At 38.5% G+C, this 25167-nt stretch overlaps 1 protein-coding gene across 1 annotated transcript in view; it reads left to right on the forward strand.

Annotated features, from left to right (window-relative positions):
- The window catches only part of TTC21B (tetratricopeptide repeat domain 21B), a 73045-nt gene that overhangs the window by 45019 nt on the left and 2859 nt on the right, over positions 1–25167 (forward strand). The window contains exons 20-27 of the mRNA XM_040644320.1: positions 1915–2103; positions 4334–4444; positions 5458–5539; positions 10812–10962; positions 11161–11322; positions 13393–13588; positions 17127–17351; positions 22162–22282. Of these exons, the coding sequence (XP_040500254.1) occupies positions 1915–2103; positions 4334–4444; positions 5458–5539; positions 10812–10962; positions 11161–11322; positions 13393–13588; positions 17127–17351; positions 22162–22282 (1237 nt within the window). The remainder of the gene's footprint in view (positions 1–1914; positions 2104–4333; positions 4445–5457; positions 5540–10811; positions 10963–11160; positions 11323–13392; positions 13589–17126; positions 17352–22161; positions 22283–25167) is intronic.

The raw sequence follows: 25167 nt of genomic DNA on the forward strand, positions 1-25167 counted from the left end.
GCAAAGAATTTTTGCTCAAAAAATCTGCTCTGATTATTTACCTTTAAGAAAATGCAAAGCATAGGGGCGCCTGGGTGGCTCAGTCGGTTAAGCGTCTGCCTTTAGCTCGAGTCATGGTCTCGGTCATGGGATTGAGCCCCACATTGGGCTCCCTGCTCAGTGGGAGCTTCCTTCTCCCTCTGCTTCTCCCCCAACTCATGCTTGCTCTCTCTTTCTCTATCCCTTTCAAATAAATAAAATCTTTTTTTAAAAAAGAAAAAATGCAAAGCATCACAAAATCTAACTTATAAATGTGTTTCTCTAGGAAGTTAAGCTAATGAGGTCTTATCTGATTTTGTAGAGATTTAGTTGATGCAGAGATAAAAATTAGACTATCCGGAGAATGAATTGTATATCTTTTAGATCTAGGGTGGCCGTAGAATTTATCATTCAAGTCAAAATACTTTTGAAAGGGAAGAAGGCAGAATTAATAATTAAGGTGGCACAACACGTATAAAAGGTACTGTGAAACGGAAAGCTACTATCACGCTATTTAGACCAGTTGTTTCAGAGTTTTTTGTCTATGAGTGTGTGTGCACCTGTGTGCAAAACCATGCACACCAATATTTACATAAATAAAAAAACATGAAATACGCAAATGTACACATATCTCTGTATTTAAATAAAGACACATTAATATAACCAAAATAAAAGTTTCATGAAACAGTATTAACCTTTACCACATGCTACATACACCATTATTTTCTAATCTTTCCTCTTTCATTTCCAAAAGAATGCTTATTATGATGCCTTAAATTAATTTTATGACCCGTGGTTCTAAAGAATACTCAGCTTTAGACCATCTTCATCAAATACCAGTTGTCAACCAGCATTTTGACAGGAGTCCCCAGAAGGGCTCCCTGTGTGTAGCAGAATGCGTGGCAGATGGTGGGCATTACTCTTTGTTAAATGAATGCATGAATGCATTAGTGGATGCTTATCTATAGCCCAAAGTTAAATTGTATTGTGAAGGCCTAAAACATAGGATTTCTCTGTCACTTACAAAAGGAAGGTCTCAGTGTCTCAGAAATCAAACGTGTAGGTGAAAAGGCTGACACTCTTCCCGTTTAGCAGCGTACTCTACATTCTTACCTGGAGGGAGAGCCCTGCCTCTTTCCTGGGTATCTGTGCGTAGCATTGGACCTCATATACACACCGTCAATTTGATTAGTCATTTCCCTGTCCATAGACATTTGAGTGGCTTTCAGATTTCTGGGTTTTTGTTGTTATTTCTTTTCTTCTTCTTACAGCAAATAACAGAGATTGTTTTTTCCTTAAAATAGACAACATGTTTCCTTTTTTCTTCTAAGTAATATCCATAATACCTTCCTAAAAGTGGAACTACTAAGTGCAATAGTCTGGTTAGTTTTATCAAGTTAGCATGTTTTTTTTCTGGAGGGTACTCTCCAGAAAGATTGGACTCATTCGTATGCCATCAGCAATATTTGGTGTACTTGCCCTCTGAAACCTGCCAATATTTGATTTAATGATTTTTAGATTCTAATTTATTAATTTAATAAACATTTTACATTTCCACTTATTTAATTACAGCATCTGGATTCTTTTTCAAATATGTTTCATGGTTAAATTTCCTCCTTCGTGAGCTTTCTGTACATAATCCTTGCAACAGTGGGAAAAGACTCAGTAATTTTCTTATAGTTCGGTTGGAAAGCTATGTGCACGCTGGCACATTTGCAAACAAGCGCATGTGTAAGACCGCAATTAAGACATTTTCTTCGGATCAGACTTTGTTAGATTGAGGGCCAATAATGCTTAAATAGATCTTCTGTACAATTATGCTGTGTGTGAGTTATTGAGAATTGTTTATTTTCTCTTTCTTTTTTAAATTCCTTTTTATCCTTATTTTTTTCCTAGGCTCGAGAGTTACAAGCTCGGGTACTAAAGCGCGTTCAGATGGAACAGCCAGACGCAGCTCCTGCCCAGAAGCACTTGGCGGCTGAAATTTGTGCAGGGATTGCAAAACACTCTGTTGCTCAGCGAGACTATGAAAAGGCAATTAAGTTTTATAGAGAGGCTCTTGTTCATTGTGAAACAGATAATAAGGTCAGTACCTTTATAAAATTTTCACCACCTTTTATTCCAGATGTCATCTGTTACATTGTTGCCCCAAATGTAAAATTCTTACCAGCTGATTTGTAAAAAAAGAAATGTAATAAAAATACAAGCCAAAAAATAAATACCGTTTCTAGAAATTCTTTGAAATACTTATATGATGCCTTAAATTAATAATGTTAGAGTTTAAAAATTATTATGGAACAAGTGATGTAAAGTAAATCTGTAAGCTCTTTGGTTTTGTTGATGTTACTCTGTGTTTTAATAATCACTTTAAAACAATTTCTCAATCTTGAATATCTGGATCTAGACGATTCAGTTCAGTTGACTAAACTGCTGTTGTGTACCCCTGTGTTTCAACTGCTGTTTGGTGCTGGATGGGCAAAAAAAGTGACTAGATTGGATCTCTTACCTCAGGTGGCTCAGCATGAGAATAAACGTAAGGATAATACTGGTATAGAAGACTTCTTTATGGGGGCGCCTGGGTGGCACAGCAGTTAAGCATCTGCCTTCGGCTCAGGGCGTGATCCCGGCGTTCTGGGATCGAGCCCCACATCAGGCTCCTCCGCTATGAGCCTGCTTCTTCCTCTCCCGCTCCTCCTGCTTGTGTTCCCTCTCTCGCTGGCTGTCTCTATCTCTGTCAAATAAATAAATAAAATCTTAAAAAAAAAATAAAAAAAAAAACAAGACTTCTTTATGTCCTCTGGTTATGTAAACTAAAATCCTATTACTCTCTCAGATCTTGATAGATGACTGATTTTTTAAATAAACTTATATATGGCGAAATACTTTTTTTCTTAATTTAAATTCCAGTTAGTTAACATACTGGGTAATATTAGTTATAGGTTTACAATATAGTGATTCAACATTTCCATACATCACCCGGTGCTCATCACAAGTGCCCTCCCTAGTCCCCATCACCTGTTTAACCCATCCCCCCACCCCACCTCCCATCTGGTAACCATCAGTGTGTTCTCAGTGGTTAAGAGTCTTTCTTGGTTTGCCTCTCTCTCTTCTTTTTTTCCTTTGCTTTTTTGTTTTGTTTCTTAAATTCCACGTATGAGTGAAATCATACGGTATTTGTCTTTCTCTGACTGACTTATTTCATGATGTAGAACAAAAGACAGCCATATGTTAGAATTTAAGGCACCCCAGTGTTCATAGCAGCATTGTCCACAATAGCTAAATCGTGGAAGGAGCCGAGATGCCCTTCAACAGATGACTGGATTAAGAAGCTGTGGTCCGTATATACAATGGAATATTACTCAGCCATCAAAAAGAATGATTTCTCAGCATTTGCTGCAACATGGATGGGACTGGAGGAGATAATGCTAAGCGAAATAAGTCAAGCAGAGAAGGACAATTATCATATGGTTTCACTCATTTATGGAACATAAGGGGTGGGAAGATCAGTGGGAGAAGAAAGGAAAGAAGGGGGGGTAAACACAAGGGGGAATGAACCATGAGGGGCTATGGACTCTGGGAAACAAACTGGGGGCTTCAGGTGGGTGGGGGAATGGGATAGGCTGGTGATGGATATTAAGGAGGGCACATATTGCATGGTGCACTGGGTGTTATACGCAAGTGATGAATCATGGAACTTTACATCAAAAACTAGGGATGTACTGTATGGTGACGAACATAATATAATAAAAAATATTATTTAAAAAAAGCATGGGTAGTTTAAAAAAATGGAAGTATTTCTGATTGAATACCTAAAAAAAAAAAAAGAATTTAAGGTTTTAAATTGAATATTTTAAAATGAATACAACTCAGATGTAAGGCAAAAATAACCTTTAAGGCATAACCAAACAGGTACCTTGTTTAGTGGTGGCTAAGGTAGTTGGAAACATGGTTTTAGATCTGAAGCACACCTTAGAATATCTGCCTCAAGCTTTTTATTTTTCAAATGCGAGAACAGGTGTAGAGAGGTAACAGGGACTTGGGCCCATTGTGGAGAAGCCCGGACTAGAATCTAAACTCTGATTTAAGACCAGTGTTCTTTTCACAATGCTTTGTGTCTCTCCCCCTTTCAAGTGAGTTACCACCGTTTTTCCCTTTTTTTCCAGCATAAAACACTTGCCTATAGTGTTCCTGCCTCTCATGCTTGGCATTTTTATTGCACTCACTTTTGGTCAATGGCATAATCTGTGTCCAGACATTTTCCTTACTCATGTTTTATTCCAAGCAGTTTCAGACTGATCTTGCGCTTTTTCTGTAGATAATGTTGGAGCTGGCGCGATTATACCTGGCGCAGGATGAGCCCGATGCCTGCCTGCGGCACTGTGCTATGCTTCTCCAGAGTGACCAGGACAATGAAGCTGCCACCATGGTGAGTCCACAACACCGCCGTGCCTTTACGGCACTGTGTTTGATATTCCAATGTGTTTGATAGTCCATGGGGAAGTTTCAAATTTTACCCGATAAAACTAGTACGTGGGAGACCTAGCTCGTGTTGGCTTTTGGAAAAAAATAGTACTTTTGACATTATTAGTATATTCTAGCAATAAAGACCAAGAGTCTTTTTGTTTTATAAGAATGGTAGACCTAGATCTGGCCTTTACTTGCCCTTTCGGGCCTAGCTGGTTTATCTTTATGCCTAAGAGGGTACTTGGTCAGGAGGAGTTCATGTGATAAAAGCTATAATTTGCTAAAGACTGAGTTTTAAGTACTTACCCAGACACGCTGAACTCATTTAAAAGTTTCTGTGGGACTTTTGGAGTTATAGAAAAAAACTTCGTATATCATTCTAAGATGGTGTGTTTCCGAGTCTGCTTTGCTTTCTCGTTTTTGCCCGGGTTGAGGTATTAGCTTGCGAACAGCTACGTAGATGACAGTGCGTGAGGTTCACTGAAAGTTATTATTGTAACTAAAAGGAAAAATAAAACGTATCCCTTTTAAAACACACAATAAGAAAAGCTCAGTAGATCTTGCTCATTTTAAATTCCTTTGAAATATTTAGGGCTTAAGAGTGTTTTGGTTTTTTTAAAATCTTCTCATCATTTTAGCCAAGTCCAGGGAGGCATTTTTTCTATGATAACACATAGAGCGTGCAATTCCCTTCAAATTTCTGTTTTTAAAATAACCACTTGAAACATATTTTTTGCTAAAAATAAAGTTTTGCGAATAGGGCGATCTGTTTCACATCCTTAATTATATTCTGTTAGGCTGATATCAGTGCTAATTTGCTTAAGGTATACTTGAATTTTAAATGGCTCTTTTTTATAATCTTTGCCCTCTTTGTGTTTTTCATGTGTTTGCATAGCCCTAAATCTATTTGATTGTAAAGATGTGCTTTCTTAAAACATATGGCAATATTTTTAGAACCAACTTTTACCTTTATAGATGATGGCAGATCTCATGTTCAGAAAACAGGACTATGAACAAGCAGTGTTCCATTTACAGCAGCTTTTAGAACGCAAACCAGGTAAATATCCACGGATTATGTTTTTTCTAACACAATGACTTCTTTTTCCTCTTTTTGGCTGTTATGGGAGCCGCGGTTGAATTCTGCTATCTACTTATTCCACACTTACCCCTGAGCAGCAGAAATAGCTATAAGGAAAATGCAACACCATGGATTGGCCTCGCTTTGAATGATGACCACAGACCCCAGTGGGCCCTCAGGTGCTGCCTGGCCATCCTGCTGTATTTCTCTAATGATTTCACTCACTCCAACTACTTTTTACGCTTTCTCCTCCCTCCTCAAACCTCCAGTCCCCTTTGCCCCTTCCTTGTCTTCAGCTGAAAATGTTGCCTCCTACTTGAGTAGGAAAATATGAGCAACTGAAAGAGAACGTCTCCATTCACCTGTCACCAAGTCTGCCTGCTCCCAGCCATCTTCCTCCCCAGCTCTGCCATCCCACCCTGCAGCCAGTGTCTCCCTGTGGGCCCGGGACACCACCCCTCACCTCCTTGAGCACTTTCCTCCTGACTTCTCTATCTCCTGCACCACCATTGTTTTCCCTGTCTGCGTACAAACATGCTGTGATAGCCCCTTGCTAAATGTATGAATAAATAAAAACCGATTCTTAACTCTCCTTCCAATGATTGCTCCATTCTTCTGTTTCCCTTTCTGGCGAATTGCCTCGAAGCAGTTTCCAGCTGAGCGGCATCCCCTTTGTCTGCCCCGCTCCTGCAGTCCAGGGAAGCGGCTCCTGCAGGGCGGCCGGCCACTTCCCAGCTGCGGGTCCACGGGTCCGCGTTCATTTCTCAGCTCCTCGCATGCGCTGCCTGCCGTCGTGCTCTGCACAGCTTCTCCCTGCCCTCGCGAGGGACTGTCTCCACTTCCCTGCTGGGGTGCTAGGCTTACCTGGGTTTTCTTCTTTCTGCTGTCCCCTCCTTTGTTCGATCTGTTTTCTCTTTATGACCTGTAAATCTCAGAATGTTCTAGACCTTGGCTCTTGAACTTTTTCTCTTTTTTTATACACTCAGCCCACTGGGTGACTTCATCCAAGCCCATGGCTTTATGTCCTATGTGTGTGCTGGTGTCTTGCAGACGTGCATCTCCAGTGCTGCCTCACACGCACCACCGTCTGTTTCTCTTCCCACTCAGCTGTCGCAGAGCATCTCCAGCTTAACATGTCCACGGAGAACGGTTGATCTTTCCCTCCCTTCAAATCCGCTCCTCCTCCGTTTCTCTCCTCAGTAAATAGCATTACCATTTCCCAGTTAGCAGCCCCAGCTCTTACAGTGACCTTTGGCTCATCTTTCTCTCTACCACATCCCACCTGTCAGCAGATCCCTGCTGGCTCTCCCTTCAAGGTCTGTCTGGAATCCCGTCACCTTTTACCTGCTGTGCTGCTGCCACCTGGGCTCAGCCGTCCGCCAGCGTCTCACGTTGATTATCACTGCTCCGTTCTCATACTGCACGCGCTTTCTCTTCCTGGCCTCTAGACAGTTTAGAAATGGTTCCAGCTGGAAGGAGATGGTGCAGAAGAAATGTTTATTGGTTGAATGGATCAATGAATGACTCAAATACGTGGTCATTTAAAAATACAAAATGTTAAGAAAATTGTTATTGTCTTTGTCATATTTTATGTATTCTTTGCTTTATTCCTAAAAGGACTCCATTCGCAGGTCTGTTTTCTCAGAATTGCGTATCTCTACTTTCTGCATGAGTTGTGGGTCAGCCTTAGCAGCATGTGCTATACCTTAAGTTAATGCTGTATTTTAGCTTACCTCAGAAATGTACTGTCTAATTTGACCTAACCTAGCTAGTAGAGAATCCTTCTTATAGATAGAATTACTCTTCTCTTGACAGGTGACACTTCTCTCTCAAAATCTCCACATCATCCTGCCCCCCCCCCCCCCCAAGCCCCATCAGTTCTGTGTGCTGAAGAGCCTGCTGTCCCATGCAGTCTGCCCTGTCCTAGCCCCCTGCTCGAATTAGGGCCTTTGCCCCCTCTGGCCCCGGACAGTGCAGTTTCCCCGCTCACCTTCCAGCCTCTCGGCTCTTGCTGCTCCACACCTTTATAGGACTGTCATACTACTTTCATAGATCAGAAGCTATTCCTTTGCTTAAGAATTTAGGGTGGCTCTCCAGGGTAGAGTCTAAAATCCTAGCATTGTTTTGATAATAAGATGGCCCTAAATTATTGGTCCATCTGTATTTCTTAGCCCTTGTCCTCCACCTTAATATCTAGCAACCGTGGACTTAGCACTCCCCGTGCTCCACTGCTCTCTCTCTGCAGGCACGGTCGGCCTCTTGCAATGTCTGTGTCTGTCTGGCAAGGTCCTCCTCTTAGCGTTCAGGCTGCCCATGAGTCTGATTCTGTGTGAAACCTCCTGCCTCCAGGCAAAGTGAGGAATCTGTGCATTGTAATTCATAGCACTTCATTCATGCCACGTGACATCACGCTGTAATTATTTTCATATTTTCTCACTATCCATCAATAAGTACGGGCTAAGGTTTTTTAGAATGTAATACATTTCACTTTTCAATGGGTTCCTTAAGTACAGAAATTTGCCTGCTGTCAAATTTCATGGTTAACCAAGAGACAAGTTAATGTAATTTAATCTATCAGTGGTAATTATAATTTGAACTAATAATACATTTCAGTAATATTAGAAGGTGATAATTATCACCTGGCCTCCCACAGTTAACTTTAGATAATATTAGCAATATCATACAAAAAAACTTTGGCCAGAAATTTTAACCTTTATGTCCTGCGTAATCCAATACAGCTTCTAGATTCTGTGACTTTATCACAGGTAGTTGTCCCTAGTTCCTATCAAGACTTTTAGAGTTGTAAATATTCCCAAAGACCATTGTATTTTTTTTTAAAGATTTTATTTATTTATTTGACAGAGAGAGAGAGACAGCCAGCGAGAGAGGGAACACAAGGAGGGGGAGTGGGAGAGGAAGAAGCAGGCTCCCAGCGGAGCAGGGAGTCCGATGCGGGACTCAATCCCAGGACCCCAGGATCACTCCCTGAGCCAAAGGCAGATGCTTAACAACTGAGCCACCCAGGCAACCCAAGACCATTGTATTTTTAAAGCTCTTTCATGACCTTATTTAATTTGGTCTCAATGACATTTTGAGGGTCAATATTATAATCCTATTTTAAGAAAATAAGTAATTCTTGACTCAGAAAATTTGAATAATTTGCTTGAATTTGCATAGCTAAAAGACAAGACCGATACTCGAATCCTCTTTTTCTGAAGCTATCGTCTTACCATGCTCTGCTTTTTGTGATGCCAAATGGCAGGAAGAACAAAATCTTGAGACCCAAGATTATAGGCCAAGGAAGGCAAATGATGATGTTGTCATCATAAACTGGATTATCTTGACATCATACAATAGAGTAGATAGATACAGAGCCTACAGAGGTTCTTTTTAAAATATTTTTTATTACAATAATATGAAGTGCATAACATAAAATTTACCATTTTAGCCATTTTTAAATGTACAGTTCAAGGATATTAAGTATACAAAGGATTAAGGATACAAAGTATTTTGTAATCATCACCATTAATCTTCAGAACTTTTTCATCATTCCTCACTAAAATTCTGTACCCATTAAACACTGACTCCCCATGCTCTCCTCTCCGCATCCCCTGGCAACCACCATTCTACCTCTCTATGAATTTGACTGCTATGAATACTTTATATAAAGTGGAACCACATGGTATTTGTCCTTTTGCGCCTGGCTTATTGCACTTAGTATAATGTTTTCAAGGTTCATCTGTGTTGTAGCATGTGTCAGAATTTCCTTCCTTTTTAAGGCCAGATAATATTCCAGTGTGTGTGTGTGTGTGTGTGTGTGTGTGTGTGTGTGTACATATATATATCCAGCACATTTTTATTTATCCATTCATCTGATGACGAACATAGGGGTTCTTTCCACTTTTGGCTATTGTGAGTGATGCTACCGTGAACACTGATGTACAGATATTTGCTTGATTTCCCTGCTTTCAGTTCTTTTGAATATATACCCAGGAGTGGACTTGCTGGATTGTATGATATTTTTCTCTTCTTAGAACCTAAAATCAAAGATAAATTGCTTAAAAGGTTTTTGTTTGTGTGTTTGAATTTTAACCCTACAAACAAGATCAGCATAGCTTATATAATGAGGATTTTTGCGAATCTCCTATGAGTTCTGTGCTAACTGAAACTTGAGAGCCCAAATACCTTCAAAGGACAACTACAGAGAAATAAGATGGGAACCATCAATATAATAGACTGTTATGCAGCCATTTAAATCATGTTTTTGAAGACCATTTATTGACATTTGAGAAATGTTTACTGTACCAATGTTGAACCAAAGTTAAAACCCCAAGTGTGACTTTAGCTTTATATATATGTAAGCAAAGAAACGTGTTTTTAAATATTGATAGGATGATTTTTTACTCATAAATATATGAAAGGAAAAGTACCAAAATGTGGTCATCTTTAGTTGGTGGGACTATGAGTGATTTTTTTTTCTTCTTTATACCTTTCTTTTTCTGTGTTTTTCCAAATTTTCTAAAGTGTCTCTGCATTATTTTTACAGTCTTAAAAATATTTATTAAATTTTTCTCAAAACTTGGTATTTTAGGGATGCAAAAGAACTAGATAGAATTGGGAGAAGAAGGCTTTCTAGGAATCTGCCAGGAAATTATACCTGACACCACAAAGAACTAAATTAATTTTTTTTTCTTAGAAGATAAAATAGGATTAAAACACTGGGAGTAATTTGTTACAGTTAAATTATGGTAAGTTAGCGTCTAGTACATTAGTCACATATGCATATTAAGGAAAGTCTGGAGTAAAATTTCTAATAGCCCACCCCAGACGTTTTAATCAAAAGGTACTGTTCTCATCCCCTTCCTTGCCGCAGTAAGGAGGTCAGAGATAGACTGGCCCTGTGCAATCTCATCAATCCTCCTGAATTTTACAGTTAGAGTTTAGATGACCAGTGCAGAGACTGTTCCTAGATTTCGTTCCCAGAAACAGTTGCAAATTAAGTTACAACAAATGTACATTTTTATAGATTGGCTTGTATTTTATAGATTAGCTTCTGTCACTGTCCAGACCAACCAAAACCTTATCCAATTGCTCATATAGTCTCTTTAGGGCTTTATAACCCCTAAGGCATTCCTTTTGATTGTATTTAAATTCTACTTCATTTGAAGCAAACTATACTTTAATGAAGTAGGATTATAACCGTCAAAACAAGAGATATGATGTCTATATCACAAATATTCTTTGTTTCTAGATAATTACATGACATTATCTCGTTTAATTGATTTCCTGAGAAGATGTGGAAAACTTGACGACGTTCCAAGATTTTTCTTAATGGCTGAAAAACGTAACTCCAGAGCAAAATTGGAGCCAGGATTTCAATACTGTAAAGGACTATATCTTTGGTAAATCTATTGGTGACTAAATCCTACATAATAGTTTTTTTTCTCATTGTGAATAAAGTAGAATAACCTTTCCTTTGTCTTAAGATAGATCTACATTTTAAGATATGTTAATAATTTTATTTACCAAAGAGATCATAAATGACTTAAAGTTTGTAGTCAACGATTGAAATAAGTGATTTTTTTTAAACATCTAACAAGGTATACTGGAGAACCAAATGATGCCCTTCGACATTTTAATAAAGCTCGGAAAGACAGTGACTGGGGCCAAAATGCTCTTTATAATATGATAGAAATCTGCCTGAATCCAGATAACGAAACTGTTGGAGGTGAAGTATTTGAAAATCTGGATGGAGACCTGGGGTGAGTTATCCTTTGACAAATTATCCCTTTTCTTGAAACACTTATTAGGGGTGATAAGCAAGGCTACCTTCTAAAAGAGGGCTCAGTTCTAGGACAGCACTAATGAAAGGTCAGATGAAAAAATCATAGCTCGAATAGCTGTTCTCTGAAACAAGCATTAGATGCTTTTAGGAGTTTTCTGAAATCAAAATAAGCATGTTACAAAGACCCTCCCCTAGTCGCTCTGTTGAGAAGAAGATAAATTGTAGAATTTGATTACTTTAGCAAAAGCTGTCCACACAATAATAGTAACCCCTTAGCAAATGGTAGTATGCCATACCCTGTGCTTCATACTTCATATGCATTGTCTTATTTGCCGCCTGCAACAGCGTTGTGAACTAAGCTCAGAGTTAACCTGTCTAATGTAGTAGTAAATGGTGGGCGCAAGATGTGGACTGAGTTCTGTGTGACTGCAAAGCTCTTGCTGGTAGCCCCTGTAGTGCACTGCGGATAAATGGTGTTACTGCTATCAACCTGTGTTTGTTGCTGTTCTTGAATTGGGCAAGGCATGACGGGGTATATGAAGATGTAAATGTATAAGGTATATAAGGTAGTTTCTGCCTTCAGGAGCATGTAATCTACCTAGGAGGCAAGACAATATCTGAAACCAGTCTCTGACAAAACAGAAATGGGCGGAATGGATAGTAAGTATTACAAGAATTCATAGAAATCCTAGCAGTGCAAAGCCATCGGGGGAAGATGAACAGAGGAGTGAGAGAAAATTAGAACCAGACTGCTAAGAGGTTTTAATGACAGATTTGAAGGCTTCGGATTATAGAGACCACTGAAAGTTTTAGAGCAAACGTAAGTTTGTGTTAGAAAGGTTAAGGTAACGTATTGTTGTGCAACTATAGGCTGTCCTCCTGGAAATCTCTAGCAAATAGTTGAAAACTATTTGAAAACGAGAACTCAAGAGGGAGGTCACAGCTAGAGATAAGAGGTTTGGGGGACGACGGATGCTCAGAGTAGACAGTTGGAGCCCAGTGAATGACCTCTTTGCAAATAGAATGCAATGACAGAAGTTTGAGAACTAAATTTTGGGCATGCTGACGTTTGAGGGGATGGGAGGGGGAAGGGATGTCAGAAAAGGGCAATCAGTGTGGTAGAAAGAGACCCCAAACTGTGTAATGTTACGGAAGGCGAAGGAGGGGAACTTTGAAGAAGGTAGCTAACAACGTGAAGTGTTTTAGAGAAGATAAAGCCTAAAGCCTGAGAAAAAGACCAATGGCTTTAGTGATTGGGCTTTGAGAATTTAGTTTCCTTTTATTAATTGATTTAGATATTTTTTAAAATAAAATTGATATTACATATTCAAATTATTGCATTTGAAATTTATAACCTTTTGACAGATATATTGTTTCTTTTTTTTAGGATTTTATTTATTTATTAGAGAGAGAGAGAATGTACGAGCAGGGTGGGGGGAGGGGCAGAGGGAGAAGCAGGCTCCCTGCTGAGCAGCGAGTGGATGATACCATGGTGCCAGCTCCATCCCAGTGGGATCGAGACCTGAGTGGAAGGCAGATGATTCACCGTCTGAGCCGCCCAGGCGCCCCAGATATGTAGCTTCTTTTCTGAGAGTCAGATAGGCCGCTAAAAATACTGTGGTGCTTGGCACATAGTGGGTGCTTCAGCAAGGTCAGTTACTTTTTACCCCCTCCTTTCTTTCCTTTCATCTTCTGTGTAGATCTGCCACTTGGTAATTATATGATCTTATTTATCCTGAATTCTAGTTTTATATTAGCAGAAATGAACACACTTACCACACGTAGATACTGTCCAATTTTTGTCTTCAGTCTAAAGTGAAGAAATGTTTAATGGTGTTTTATTAAAGCTATATTAATTTTGTTTAAATGTAATGCATTATAACTGTGGTTCGCTTTGTATTAGAAGAGAATGAGTGCTATTCTGCGAGAGGATTACTTCAAATTAGTGACAGAAAAGAAACCAGTGTGCCCCAGGGCTCATTCTAATCTCAATGAATTTTACTTCATGAGTAATAGACATAAGAGATTAATTTTTAATTGTATCCAGTAATTCAAGTGAGAAGCAGGAGTCTGTGCAGTTAGCAGTGAGAACAGCAGAAAAGCTCCTTAAAGAACTAAAACCGCAGACCATTCAGGGTCACGTGCAGCTTCGCATCATGGAAAACTATTGCCTGGTCGCTACCAAACAGAAGTCTAACGTTGAGCAAGCATTGAATACCTTCACCGAAATAGCAACATCTGAGGTCAGTAGGTTTTGTTTTTCAGCTCTTTATTCTCTTTCCTTGGCAGTATAGATGTATGTATTTCAATTAGCTGGGTATTTTCTGAAGATTGACTTAATTACAAGGAAAAATTGCCTTGATAGCTTGGCATAATTCTACATAATATACCTTCATTTCTAGAAGATACTATTTTGTTATTTTGATATGCTGTTGATATATTTTTTCTATTAGAATGGTAAATTCTAGAGAAAGGAAATTCTTCAAAAGGGCATCAATTAACTCTCAAAGGAATGGCTTTATTGTCTGGAGAATTTCTGTGTTGTTTCACTTAAGTGACTAAGTGAAAATAAACACCTGGCTACCTTGATAGCTCACCTTTTCACTTAGGCAGACTTGAAGTGTTTCCAACTCTAAGGCTAAATGGGATCGGTACTGACAGCTTATAATTCAGTCATGCGAATAATGGTGTTTTTTAGCAACCCTGAAATAACCCCCTGCAATAATAATAGTAGAAACAACAATAATACTAATTAGAGCAAAGGCTTTCTTCTCTTTTCAACTCATTCAGATCCACCTTCTCACTCTCTGGGCGCTGTGTTTTTCCTTCCCTCACATAGTGCTGTATTTCTTCAACTGCTTGATATGAAGGCAGGGATTCTAGGCGCCCACCCCATCAGCAGTGGGTGGTAGCTGGTTCTAAACATACTCATTGGGTTTCATGTTCTTCCACTCAGTAGTGTTGCAGGCCACCGAAAATTCAAAATGTGTGTCTCTCAGAGGATATACAGAACTTTGCTGTGTTTCCTTGTGGTTCAGTGGTCACAGTGGTAGCAGTAAGCTACCAAAAACTCCCTACAGGGGCCCCTTTCCTGCCTCCCAGGACCTGGGAGAGCTTTGGGGAACCTACAGCTCCTGTTGCCATTTGGGAACAAGTATCCTAAATGGCATTTTATTACCACTGTAAGCCACCTTGGAACTACACAGCAAGGTAGCACCAGCAGCAGTGACCTCCTAGAGCTGCGCCCTTCTGCCCGTGAAGTAGTGTTCTCAGGGGGTGGGCCACGTGGCGGCAGGTAGATGACAGTGGCTGACAAATGGAGACCTGAAGTAGGAGAGAGAGCTTAAAGTGTGAGGTTTGAGAGAACACCAAAAGCCGTGAGTGACATCACGGCTGTTTCCTAGAAATACCAGGTTTTTATGTTGGTGAGACTGCTTTATTTTTACCATTCTTACTTACGTGATTAGTAATATGCTATCCTCAAATCTGTCTACTGACCATACCAGCCAAAGACTGATGCATGAACTGAAGTTTCAGAAACAATGAGTTTTATCCTGCATTTTTTCCTTTTAACTCATAAGCTATATATTTATTTATATATATATACATACATATATATAAATGATTTATATATATATATATATATATATATATATATAATGAATATATAATGAATATCCATTAAGCAGCCAGTGGGTACTAGGCACAGCGGGAATCACAAAGAAAAAACCAAGGACGGTCTCTTCTGTCAAGTTTATCATAATCCAGGGAAGATGAGGCAAAGCGTACTGTGTAGAAACCAAAATCTATTACATTCCATTCTAGAGCTGCAGGTAAAAGTACTGTAGGAAATAATATTAGGAGAGTGGGGAGGCTCTTTCGTGGAGAAGTATGATTTAAGAAGAACCGCAATAAACTGCATTTTCACGGGCAGAGAACAAAGGCAAGGAGGCAAGGAAGCATCCTGTATATTCACACTATGTGGCATTCAGATTGATTGAAAAAGAGTCACGTGACAGGAAGTCAGGGGAGGAAGCAGCACCAGATACATTACACCCAAGCAAAGTGTTTCCACCTGCTTTCATCCTGTCACCTTGTTGTTTATTGCATGGCTGTATTGTCCTCTGTGATCTCAAGTTGTTGCAGCTCAGAGTGACTGACAAAGACAGAGGAAAGCCAGCTGAACACCGTAGGATGTCTGCACCAGAAAAGACACGTGGGTTTAGAACTCAGGTTTATACTTTTAAAAACTATTCTTGAGTTCATTCAGTAGTGATGAAGCTGTGAGGAATTGATTAATTCTAATCAAACTCAAGGTGTGTGATTTTAAAAACAGCTTATTTTTAAATGTATAGTGTGGGATATTTTTCATGTGACTAGATCTGGACATTTTTATGAGACTCTTCTTGGCTTGGAATGTCCTAGGACCTGGCTGACAAATTCAGAGCAGGCCTTTGCTTTCTTTCCTTTCTATGGGAGGAGGCAGGGGGCAGGGGTGCTCAGTAATTGATAATAAACCCCTTGTGTCTCCAGAATCTACTACCAATTGGCTGGATTTGGCACTCAAACCTTTTTGCCATTCCTTAATTAGGAGGACAGATTACATATTGGAAGTTTGTTGGTAGGCATAGAATTACAACCAAAGAAGTTTTATCTCCCAAAAAATTATTTTCATCGAGCTCTAAGTAATTATCCTCCTCTATTCCAGGGTTATTTCTGACTTCCAACCATGTTCAGTGTTGGACAATGAACAAACCACTCTCTCCTTCTGAGTGGTCTTTATTGGTTACCCAAGCTTGCTATCTCACAGCGCCCCTTTATTATAGTCTCGATATTTTAACTCTATCACAGTTGCCCATCCTTTATTTGTATTTTAACCTGAAGCCTTTCTCTTTATAAAAACATCACAATCCCTCTGCTGAAATGTAAGAAGCCACCCTAGCTTTGTCAGGGATATACACATATTGCTTAGGTAAGTTGGTTTCCTGGGTAGATCACCAATAGCTCCCATTTTATACCAATTCTTATTAGTTTTTTGGTTTCACAGAGTTTCTGACATCGAACTCTCTCTAAAAGAACATTGTGTTTTACAGACGCTATCAAAAAGCTACAGACTCTAAGTTTAAAAGACTATTTTAAGGCATGAGTTTATTTCATATAATTTCCAAGTGATGAATTAATCGCATGCCTTGTTTATAATATTTCATTGGTCAAACTTTATTGGGTGAAAAGACTTTTGAATAAAACAAGAAGGAAGGGAAAAGGAGCAATAGAAGTCAGTATTGATAAAAAGTCAATATAGAGAAGTCCATAGAAGGTCATGTGGGTAAGGAATATCATTTGCAGGTTAATCAATCTCATTCTTGTTTTACAAGTAAAAGAACTAAGGAGCCAAAATGCTGCATCTGAAACACAAATGTTCGATTAGGATTATATTAAAATAGAATTTTGTTTTTTTCTGTTTCTCTATAAAACCATAATAGCTAGTCAGTCCCATTAAAGATCAAGTCGCCCTAATTGTCTGAATCGTGTGGTTATGGCATCTGCGTATTTATTGGATTATTTTGACCAGGTGGTGCCTGACCAAGTTTCTTCATGGCAGCGTGAGATTAATTGGGGTATTAAATAATGACCATATCGCAGTTACCTGTGTGGAGCCAGATACAGAGTCCACCGGCCACTTCTCCTGTTGTGGAACCTTTGCTACTAGCCATGTTTCCTTTTAAACATAGGGCATCTTTGTTTGCTGATCTGGGGGTCTGAAGTTTTGCGTTCTTACAGAAGGATCATATCCCAGCACTTTTGGGAATGGCAACAGTTTATATGATCTTGAAACAGACACCACGAGCCAGAAACCAGCTGAAGCGGATTGCAAAAATGAACTGGAATCCAATTGATGCCGAGGACTTTGAGAAGAGTTGGCTGCTGCTTGCTGATATTTATATTCAATCAGCAAAATACGACATGGCAGAAGAGCTGCTGAAACGGTGCCTGCGTCATAATAGGGTAGGTGACTGAAAATAACTGTTACCCTGCAGTGTGAAGGTTTTCTGTCGTAGGTTATTATAGAATGTGGGTCCATTTCTAAGGGTTCTTGTGTGTTTTTTGAAAATGAAATGTTTATTCTTACCACCATCAGGAAATAACATTAATAAGAAGAAAGACGCCATTTGCTCTTGAAAATAAAGGAAGATAGAGATTTATGCAGTTTCAAGTTTCAGCTGTGGTATGCCCCACTTATGGAAAGTGTTTGTGGAATGTCAAGCATTTGCCTCTGATTATCCAGCTCATCCCAGATCTAATGAAAATTGCAGAAGAACGTTAATTGCGGACGTCTGTCCCTCGTATTAAGAAATACTCTAGATGAATTTTCTGCAGCTGCATGTTGTTCTCACATTATTAGAATCCACTATGCATAATATATTTTGTGGGTAAAAGTCTTTTCGGCATTTAATTTGTTTATTAAAAAGTCCTTATCTTTAGGTATGAAATTGAAAATCTTCAAGTCTGTAGAAATCCAAGGCCTTTTAGTAACAGTGCATTTTTGTGTTTAGTCACAAAAAAAGAAGGTCTTCTTATATCATTTTTTAAGTTAAGAATTCGTTAGTATTTGTTGAGAAATAATTGTACTCAACTTAGAAACTTGAGGATATTTATCTTTACAGATTCATAGCAATTACTTCAAAATTTTAATCATAGTAAATCTGTTTTACTCTCAGCAAATTAGATTACAAAGTGGATCTTTTGTTTTTTAAAGAGTTATCATCTAATGCTATTAAATTACTTTCTTAGGAAATTTAAAAACCTAAAACATCAAGCCATTTATCAACTTATAGTCTGTACATCTAATTTTAAGTCAAATTGTCCTTGAAAAACAGATTCTCACTAATAGGTTTTGAAAAATCTAAACTTCTGGACCCCCTCAGGCAAGGGAAACAAAATGAAAATAAACTATTGGGATTACGACAAAATAAAAAGCTTGTGCCCAGAGAAGGAAACCATCAACAAACAAAAAGGCAACCTATGTGTGTGAGAAGATATTTGCAATGATATATTTAATAAGAGATTACTATCCAAAGATATAGAGAAGTCGTACAACTCAACACCAAGAAACCTCCAAATCATCCAATTTCAAAATGGGCAGAGGACCTGAATAGACATTTTCCCAAAGAAGACCTACAGGTGGCTGATAGCCACACGAAAAGATGCTCAACATCAGGGAAATGCAAATCAAAACCAAGATGAAATATTACTTTATACTTGTGACAATGGCTAGAATCGAAAAGACGAGGTAACAAGTGTTGGCAAGTATGTAGAGAGAAGGAAACTCTTGTGCAGTTTGCGGGAACGTGTATTGGAGCAGTCACTATGGAAAACTGTATGGATGTTCCCCAAAATATTGAAAACAGAAATACCATATGATTCAATAATTCCACTACTGGGAATTTTTTCATTAGGGAAAATGGAAGTACTAATTCAAAAAGACATATGCGTTCCCATGTTTATTGCAGCATTATTTACGATAGCTGAGATACAGAAGCAACCCAGATGTGGGGCACCTGGGTGGCTCAGTCAGTTAAGCATCCAGCTCTTGATTTTGGCTCAGGTCATGATCTTAGGGTCTTGAGATCAAGCCCCACGTCTGGCTCCGTGCTTAGCAGGGAGTCTGCTTCTCTCTCTCTCTCTCCCTCTAGACCCTCTGTCCCTCCCCCCACTCATGCTCTGTCTCTCTCTCTAAAATAAGTAAATCTTAAAACAAAAAAAAAAGAAGTGACCCAAGTGTACATCGATAGATGAATGAATAAAGAAGATGTGGCATATATATACAATGGAATATTTCTCAGCCATAAAACAGAATTAGTCCTTGCCATTTGTGACAACATGGATGGCCCTGGGGTTATTACGCTAAGGGAAATAAGTCAGACAGAGAAAGACACCATATGATTTCACTTACATGTGAAATCTAAACAAACAAACAAAAAACAGGCTCATAAATTCAAAGAACAAACTAATGGTGGCCAGAGGGCTGAGGAGTAGGGGGATGAGCAAAATGGGTGAAGAGAAATGGGAGATACAGACTTCTCATTATGGGGTGAATAAGTCATGGGGACGAAAGGTAACAGCATAAGGAATATGTGATACTGTAAGAGCATTGTATGGTAACAGATGGTAGCTACTACACTTGTGATGAGCGTAGCATAAGGTATAGACTTGTTAAATCACTCTGTTGTACACCTAAAACTAATGTAACATTGTATGTCGACTGTACTTCAATAAAAGAAAAAAAGGAAAAAGAAAAATGTAAACTGTCAGACAGCTGACCCTTCCATGCCTAGTCTAGGATTAAGCAAGATTACGTGGGAATTAAGGCTTCAGTACAGATAGCGTTTCAGTTTGCCAGAACACTGACAGCGATATATTGCAGGTTGAACACGAGGGCTACTTTAGAAGCGCCAGTTTGGCTGATTAGACATGTCAATATTGGAAGCCTGAGATTCAGGAACTAGAGCTTAGAAACCTTGAATTGTATAATTAAAAGATGGAGATCATCCAGATCTGGGACAGAAATGTACAAGATGATACTAGACCATCTTGTCCTACCAGATGGCAAGGAAGCTATCGAAGATGATTAGAGTCATGTCAAGGACTCAGGAGCCAACTTGAAGACACTCACACTAGCCAAAGTTGGAACACATTAACTATCAGTAAGAATAGTAACTGCAGTGGATTGAAACACACCAAATAAGTTTAAATCCATGAGTTTACAAAGATCCAAAAAGAAAAAAAAACCCTAATTGGTCACCAATGAAATATGCTGATGAACTGTTATTTCTAAAGCCAGCAAATAAAGGGAAGGCATTATGCACTTATCTGTGTGAACTATACTACTGTGTAACAGTGTAGCATAAAAGGAGACATTTCTCATGATAGATGTTTTCCAGCTAATAAATGAAGAAAGAGTGATAGACTATCACCATTTCCCATCCCTGATAAATTAATGAATGGTTATAACATCATAAAAAAAGAATCTGATATTATGTGCCTCCTGAGGGAAGAACACGCCATCTGTGACGGGGCCAGACTGGGGTGAGCAAGTCTCACACCCTCACTTGGGTCCAGAATTTAAAAGGGCACTTTAAGTGTCAGGAATTATCTTCAGCAGCTGGTGCTACTATAACAAAGTGCTATAGACAGGGTGCCTTATAATCAGAAATTGGTTTCTCCCAGTTCTAGAGACTGGAAGTCTGAAATCAGGGTGCCAGTGTGGTTCAGTGCTGGTGAGGGCTCTCTTCTGGGTTGCAGACCGCCAGCTTATTGTTGTATCCTCCCACGGTGGAAGGAGAGGGCGAAGAATTGGCTGGGGTCTCTTTCATAAGGACACTGGTCCCACTCATGAGAGCTCCATCCTCCTGACCTAATTCCTTTGCAAAGATCCCATCTCCTGGTACCATCACACTGGAGGTGAGGGTTTCAACATATGAATTTTTTAAACATTCAGTCCACTGTAGATAAAAATAATAATTTAATCAAGATTATTATAGATTATTATAATAAATTGTAATAAAAGATTATTATAAATAATTTAATGCAATATTTTTTAAACCAAAATATCAAAATGTTAAATCAATAGCATCTGCCAGTGTGGTGCTGAGCGGTATTGAAGCCTGAAACAAAAGGGAAAATGTATGCCTCCATCCATATCTATGTTTTTATGTATTTTTCATTTTAATGGAAATATTATTGACATATTTACTCCCATTAAAGTCAGGAAAATAACATAAATTTTGTTTGGGTATAAAGAAAATATTCAAAGTTAAAATGTGAGTTTCAATATCCCCACTTTTCAATTTGATTTGTAAAAATTAATGCTTGAGAAAAAATTAGCAATTAAAAAAAAATCACAAAAACATGTATACAGAGTTGTGCATTTTTCCTTTTGCCTCAGGCTCCATTGTGGCTCAGCAGGGCACTAACCCATGAAGTCCTTTCACCTCTCTCCCCAGAGATCGAGATCGAATTAAACCTCTAGATCTAATTATAATTTCCAGATATCAGTGACATAGGAATACATTACATAAGCACCACAAGGATGAACTCAACTGAATCTGGGCTGTGACAAACTCGAGGATAAAAATTCTTGTTTGCTACATTTAACTGCAAGAAAAGAGACATAGAGATGGAAGGGAAACCTCTAAATCAAAAGAAAGTCGAGAGACATTTCAGCCAGTCAATGTGTGGGCCTTGTTTGGCCCATCATCCTAACAAACTAAAAACAAAATTATATTGAATCCATTTGAAATTTGAATAATGACTGGATATTTAGTAATATCAAGGAGTTGTTAAATTTTTGGTATGATAAACTGTGGTTCTGTTTAAAGGAAGTCCTTATATTTAAAGAAGCATACTAAAATATTTATGAATGAGATGGTACAATATCTGAGAATTTTTTATTTCCTAATACAGGACAAGTATGCAGGGGGTAGAGGTTAAAACAGTATTAGTCATGATTTAATTGTTGAAGATACAGGCTAATGGGGTTCATTGCACTGTTAATTTTAACTTGAAATTATTTGTAATAAAAACTGTAAAATACACATTCCCTTGCACATCCCCCAATTCCTGACTCTGGGGGAATGGGAGTTAGGTTTGATCAGAATCTTTTATTAAGTCCCATAGATGATTTGATTGCATAGCTGAGGTTGAAAAACATTGTTTTATGTGCCAATTAAATGAGTTAATGTGGTTGACCTCTATAGTCCTAAGCACCCCATAAAATCAAGTTTAATCTATTGATGTATCTTCCATTTTCCTTCAGTCTTGCTGCAAAGCTTATGAATATATGGGGTACATTATGGAAAAAGAGCAAGCATATACAGACGCTGCCTTAAACTATGAGATGGCCTGGAAACATGGCAGTCAGACAAATCCAGCGGTCGGTGAGTTTAACAAATTAGATACTAGGTTTTCACTGGAAACTTGGGTTCTATTTGTAAATCTTCATTTAAATGCATTTGATTTCTTTTTAAGAAGAAAATATACATTAAGAGCCAATTTCCTTTATCAGTCTTTCTGAAAAATAAGTTTTATATTCATAATAGATTATTAACTTAATAGTTGTTAAGTATAATTTCCTGAGATTCAAACTGGTCCTCAGTCACCTTAAAGGACATCTAATCTAATTCTGCCCCTTTCTCTCCCTTAACCCTCTGCCATTTCCAAATGGTAATGCTCGGGGAGGAAAAGTGTTCCAGTGTCAGGTCAGTTAGGAAAACATTTCATTAAATCAAGGTCTGCAGGTTTCCTTACTGCAGGACTTCTCTGTGCCCTTATACACTAATGTAAATTGTGATGGATGTCACAGAGGGGACAATGTCCAATAATATGACCATGGAAATTTTTTTTTTTCCTGAGCATCTAGAAATATCAACTTGTTCCAGTGATAGACTCAAGGAATGTGGTCTCCAACATCCCTACCAGATAGACAGCATCTGGAATATACTTAGTGACTAGCCTCCCCCCACATTGTGAGGCAGCTCATTCCTATGTTTTTCCCTTTCTTTGTACTGCGCTGGAATATGCTGCATTGAAACTGGCCAGGTCTCTTCTCTGGAGCAACCCACAGAGTCCTTTCCTTCTTACACGTGTGGCACTCTAATTCAGCTTTCTGTCCTGTCTCTCCGAACGCGTCTCTTCAAATTATCTCAGTTAGTTGCCCATTCTTCCTGAGACTTGCTTCCAAATCTTTCACCCTCCTTGTTGCCATCTCCTGGAAACTCTAAAATAGTGCTTCCCAATCTGTGCTTTGGAATACTTGGTGAGATATTAATAGTTATTTCTTTACAAAAAAGAAAAAATGAAAAGAGAGTTGAGTATGAGGAGGTTAGAGTTTATGGCCAAATAAGTTTGGAAAAGGCCATTTTATTGGCCCATGCCCCTCCTGACCTGTTGTACCAGAAATGAACAAGTTCTTGAGTATAATTTAAGATGCAATTATATCTATAATCAAGTTGTTTTTTTATTAGGCATTTTTGTAGTTGTTAACTCAGCCTTAAGGTGGCATCCGTCCTTTTAGCAACCATGTCATGGTATGGACTCAGATTTAATTTGCAGTCTGATAGGTCCTCTTTACCTTAACTGCTGTTAGTTCAGGACTTCCCCCACCGTGCATTTTTCTGGGGTCTGTTATTTTACTAGACTTAGTATAGGGCACAGGAACTAATACAATACCTTTTGTTGATGGTATTTTTCCTTCTCAAGTATCATGTATCCTACAGAATCAAGTCAGCTTGTAAAATGAAAATTCATTTAATGTCTTTAAAATATATGTAATTTTGACACTTTATTCCATAGAAGGTATACATTTAGAAGTTAAATTATTTAAACATTCTGTTCCTTGGAAGACTTCAGCAAATGTAGAGATTCCAACTCATTCGTTCTTCCATTGTGTCATCTGTGTATTTTATAGATGATTTTATCAATTTCCCCAACTTCTCATTGGTAAGTTTTCTCTGAGGCTCTCAATTCATTCTTTAGTTTCTTCCTTAAGGTCGTCATTGCATCTAACACCCGCAGTTGCCTGGCCAAGTTAACAATGCATTTCACTTTTTCAGCTGTCAGGAAATCCTTCAAATCATGGTCATGTTCATTCCGTAAGTTTCAGGCTTGAGTACTGTCACTGTGAGAAGCACCAGGAAGAAAACACATGTATGTCTGTCCCTCTGCACCCATTCTCGGGTCACATGACACGCACTAAACTGTTCACAGTGTTCATGTTCCTCTCTCCTCTCCCCTCCCCTGCTACCTTTTCCCCCCTGATTACATAGCATTGAATTTCTACAAGCTTGACAAGTGTAATGCAGCTGCAGTGCACATTTTCTTTGCCATTTCTGGCCCTTTATTCCCTCTCTCAAATTTTTTAGACAAGATGATCTATCAAGTTTCTTCCAACATTAAAACTTTATGCTTCCAGGGGCGCCTGGGTGGCGCAGTCGTTGAGCATCTGCCTTCGGCTCAGGGCGTGATCCCAGCGTTCTGGGATCAAGCCCCACATCGGGCTCCTCTGCTAGGAGCCTGCTTCTTCCTCTCCCACTCCCCCTGCCTGTGTTCCCTCTCTCGCTGGCTGTCTCTGTCAAATAAATAAATAAAATCTTTAAAAAACAAAAAAAACAAAAAAACTTTATGCTTCCAATTTAGTATTGACTAAATTGCTAATACTTGTGTGGCACTCTAAAACTTTTAAAAGCATTTCACAACAAATATTTTATTTGATCTTAAAATCGCACTGAGTTGGGGGTGGGTTCTGATGAGGAAACTTGAAATTGACAGCTCACTTGACTTGCTAAGGTCTCCAAGCTTGTCAGGAAGCCAGAAACCAAAACTTAAATCCAGGTTTTTTGGCTCTAGGTTCCATGTAAAGTATGATTGGCATGGCATGACATTTTAAATTGTTTTCCTTTTTAAATGTCACCAACTTTATTTTTAGCTCATTTTACAATTCCTTTGTAATGATACCAAGTTTAACTCTCTGAAACTTACTGTTTTCGTCTTTGACAGTTTTATAGGCATGTATGTTTATGTGTGTTTATATCAGATATTATGAATTTTAGATAATTCCTATTTCTTACTTTTTACTACCTTGTGATTACATTAGCCAGTAATTCTTTTCAAATACTTGTTTGAAATTAAAAAAAAAAAAAATACTTTGGTACTTTTATTAGGGCCCAAGAGTGGCATTCAGATTTCCCTAATTTATATTTGTAAGAGGTAAAGTGAAATACTGAATTTATGAATTACATATTATTTTACATCATGGTATTATCAT

This window comes from Ursus maritimus, unplaced genomic scaffold (assembly GCF_017311325.1).
Source record: "Ursus maritimus isolate PB19 unplaced genomic scaffold, ASM1731132v1 scaffold_1, whole genome shotgun sequence".
Taxonomy (NCBI): domain Eukaryota; kingdom Metazoa; phylum Chordata; class Mammalia; order Carnivora; family Ursidae; genus Ursus; species Ursus maritimus.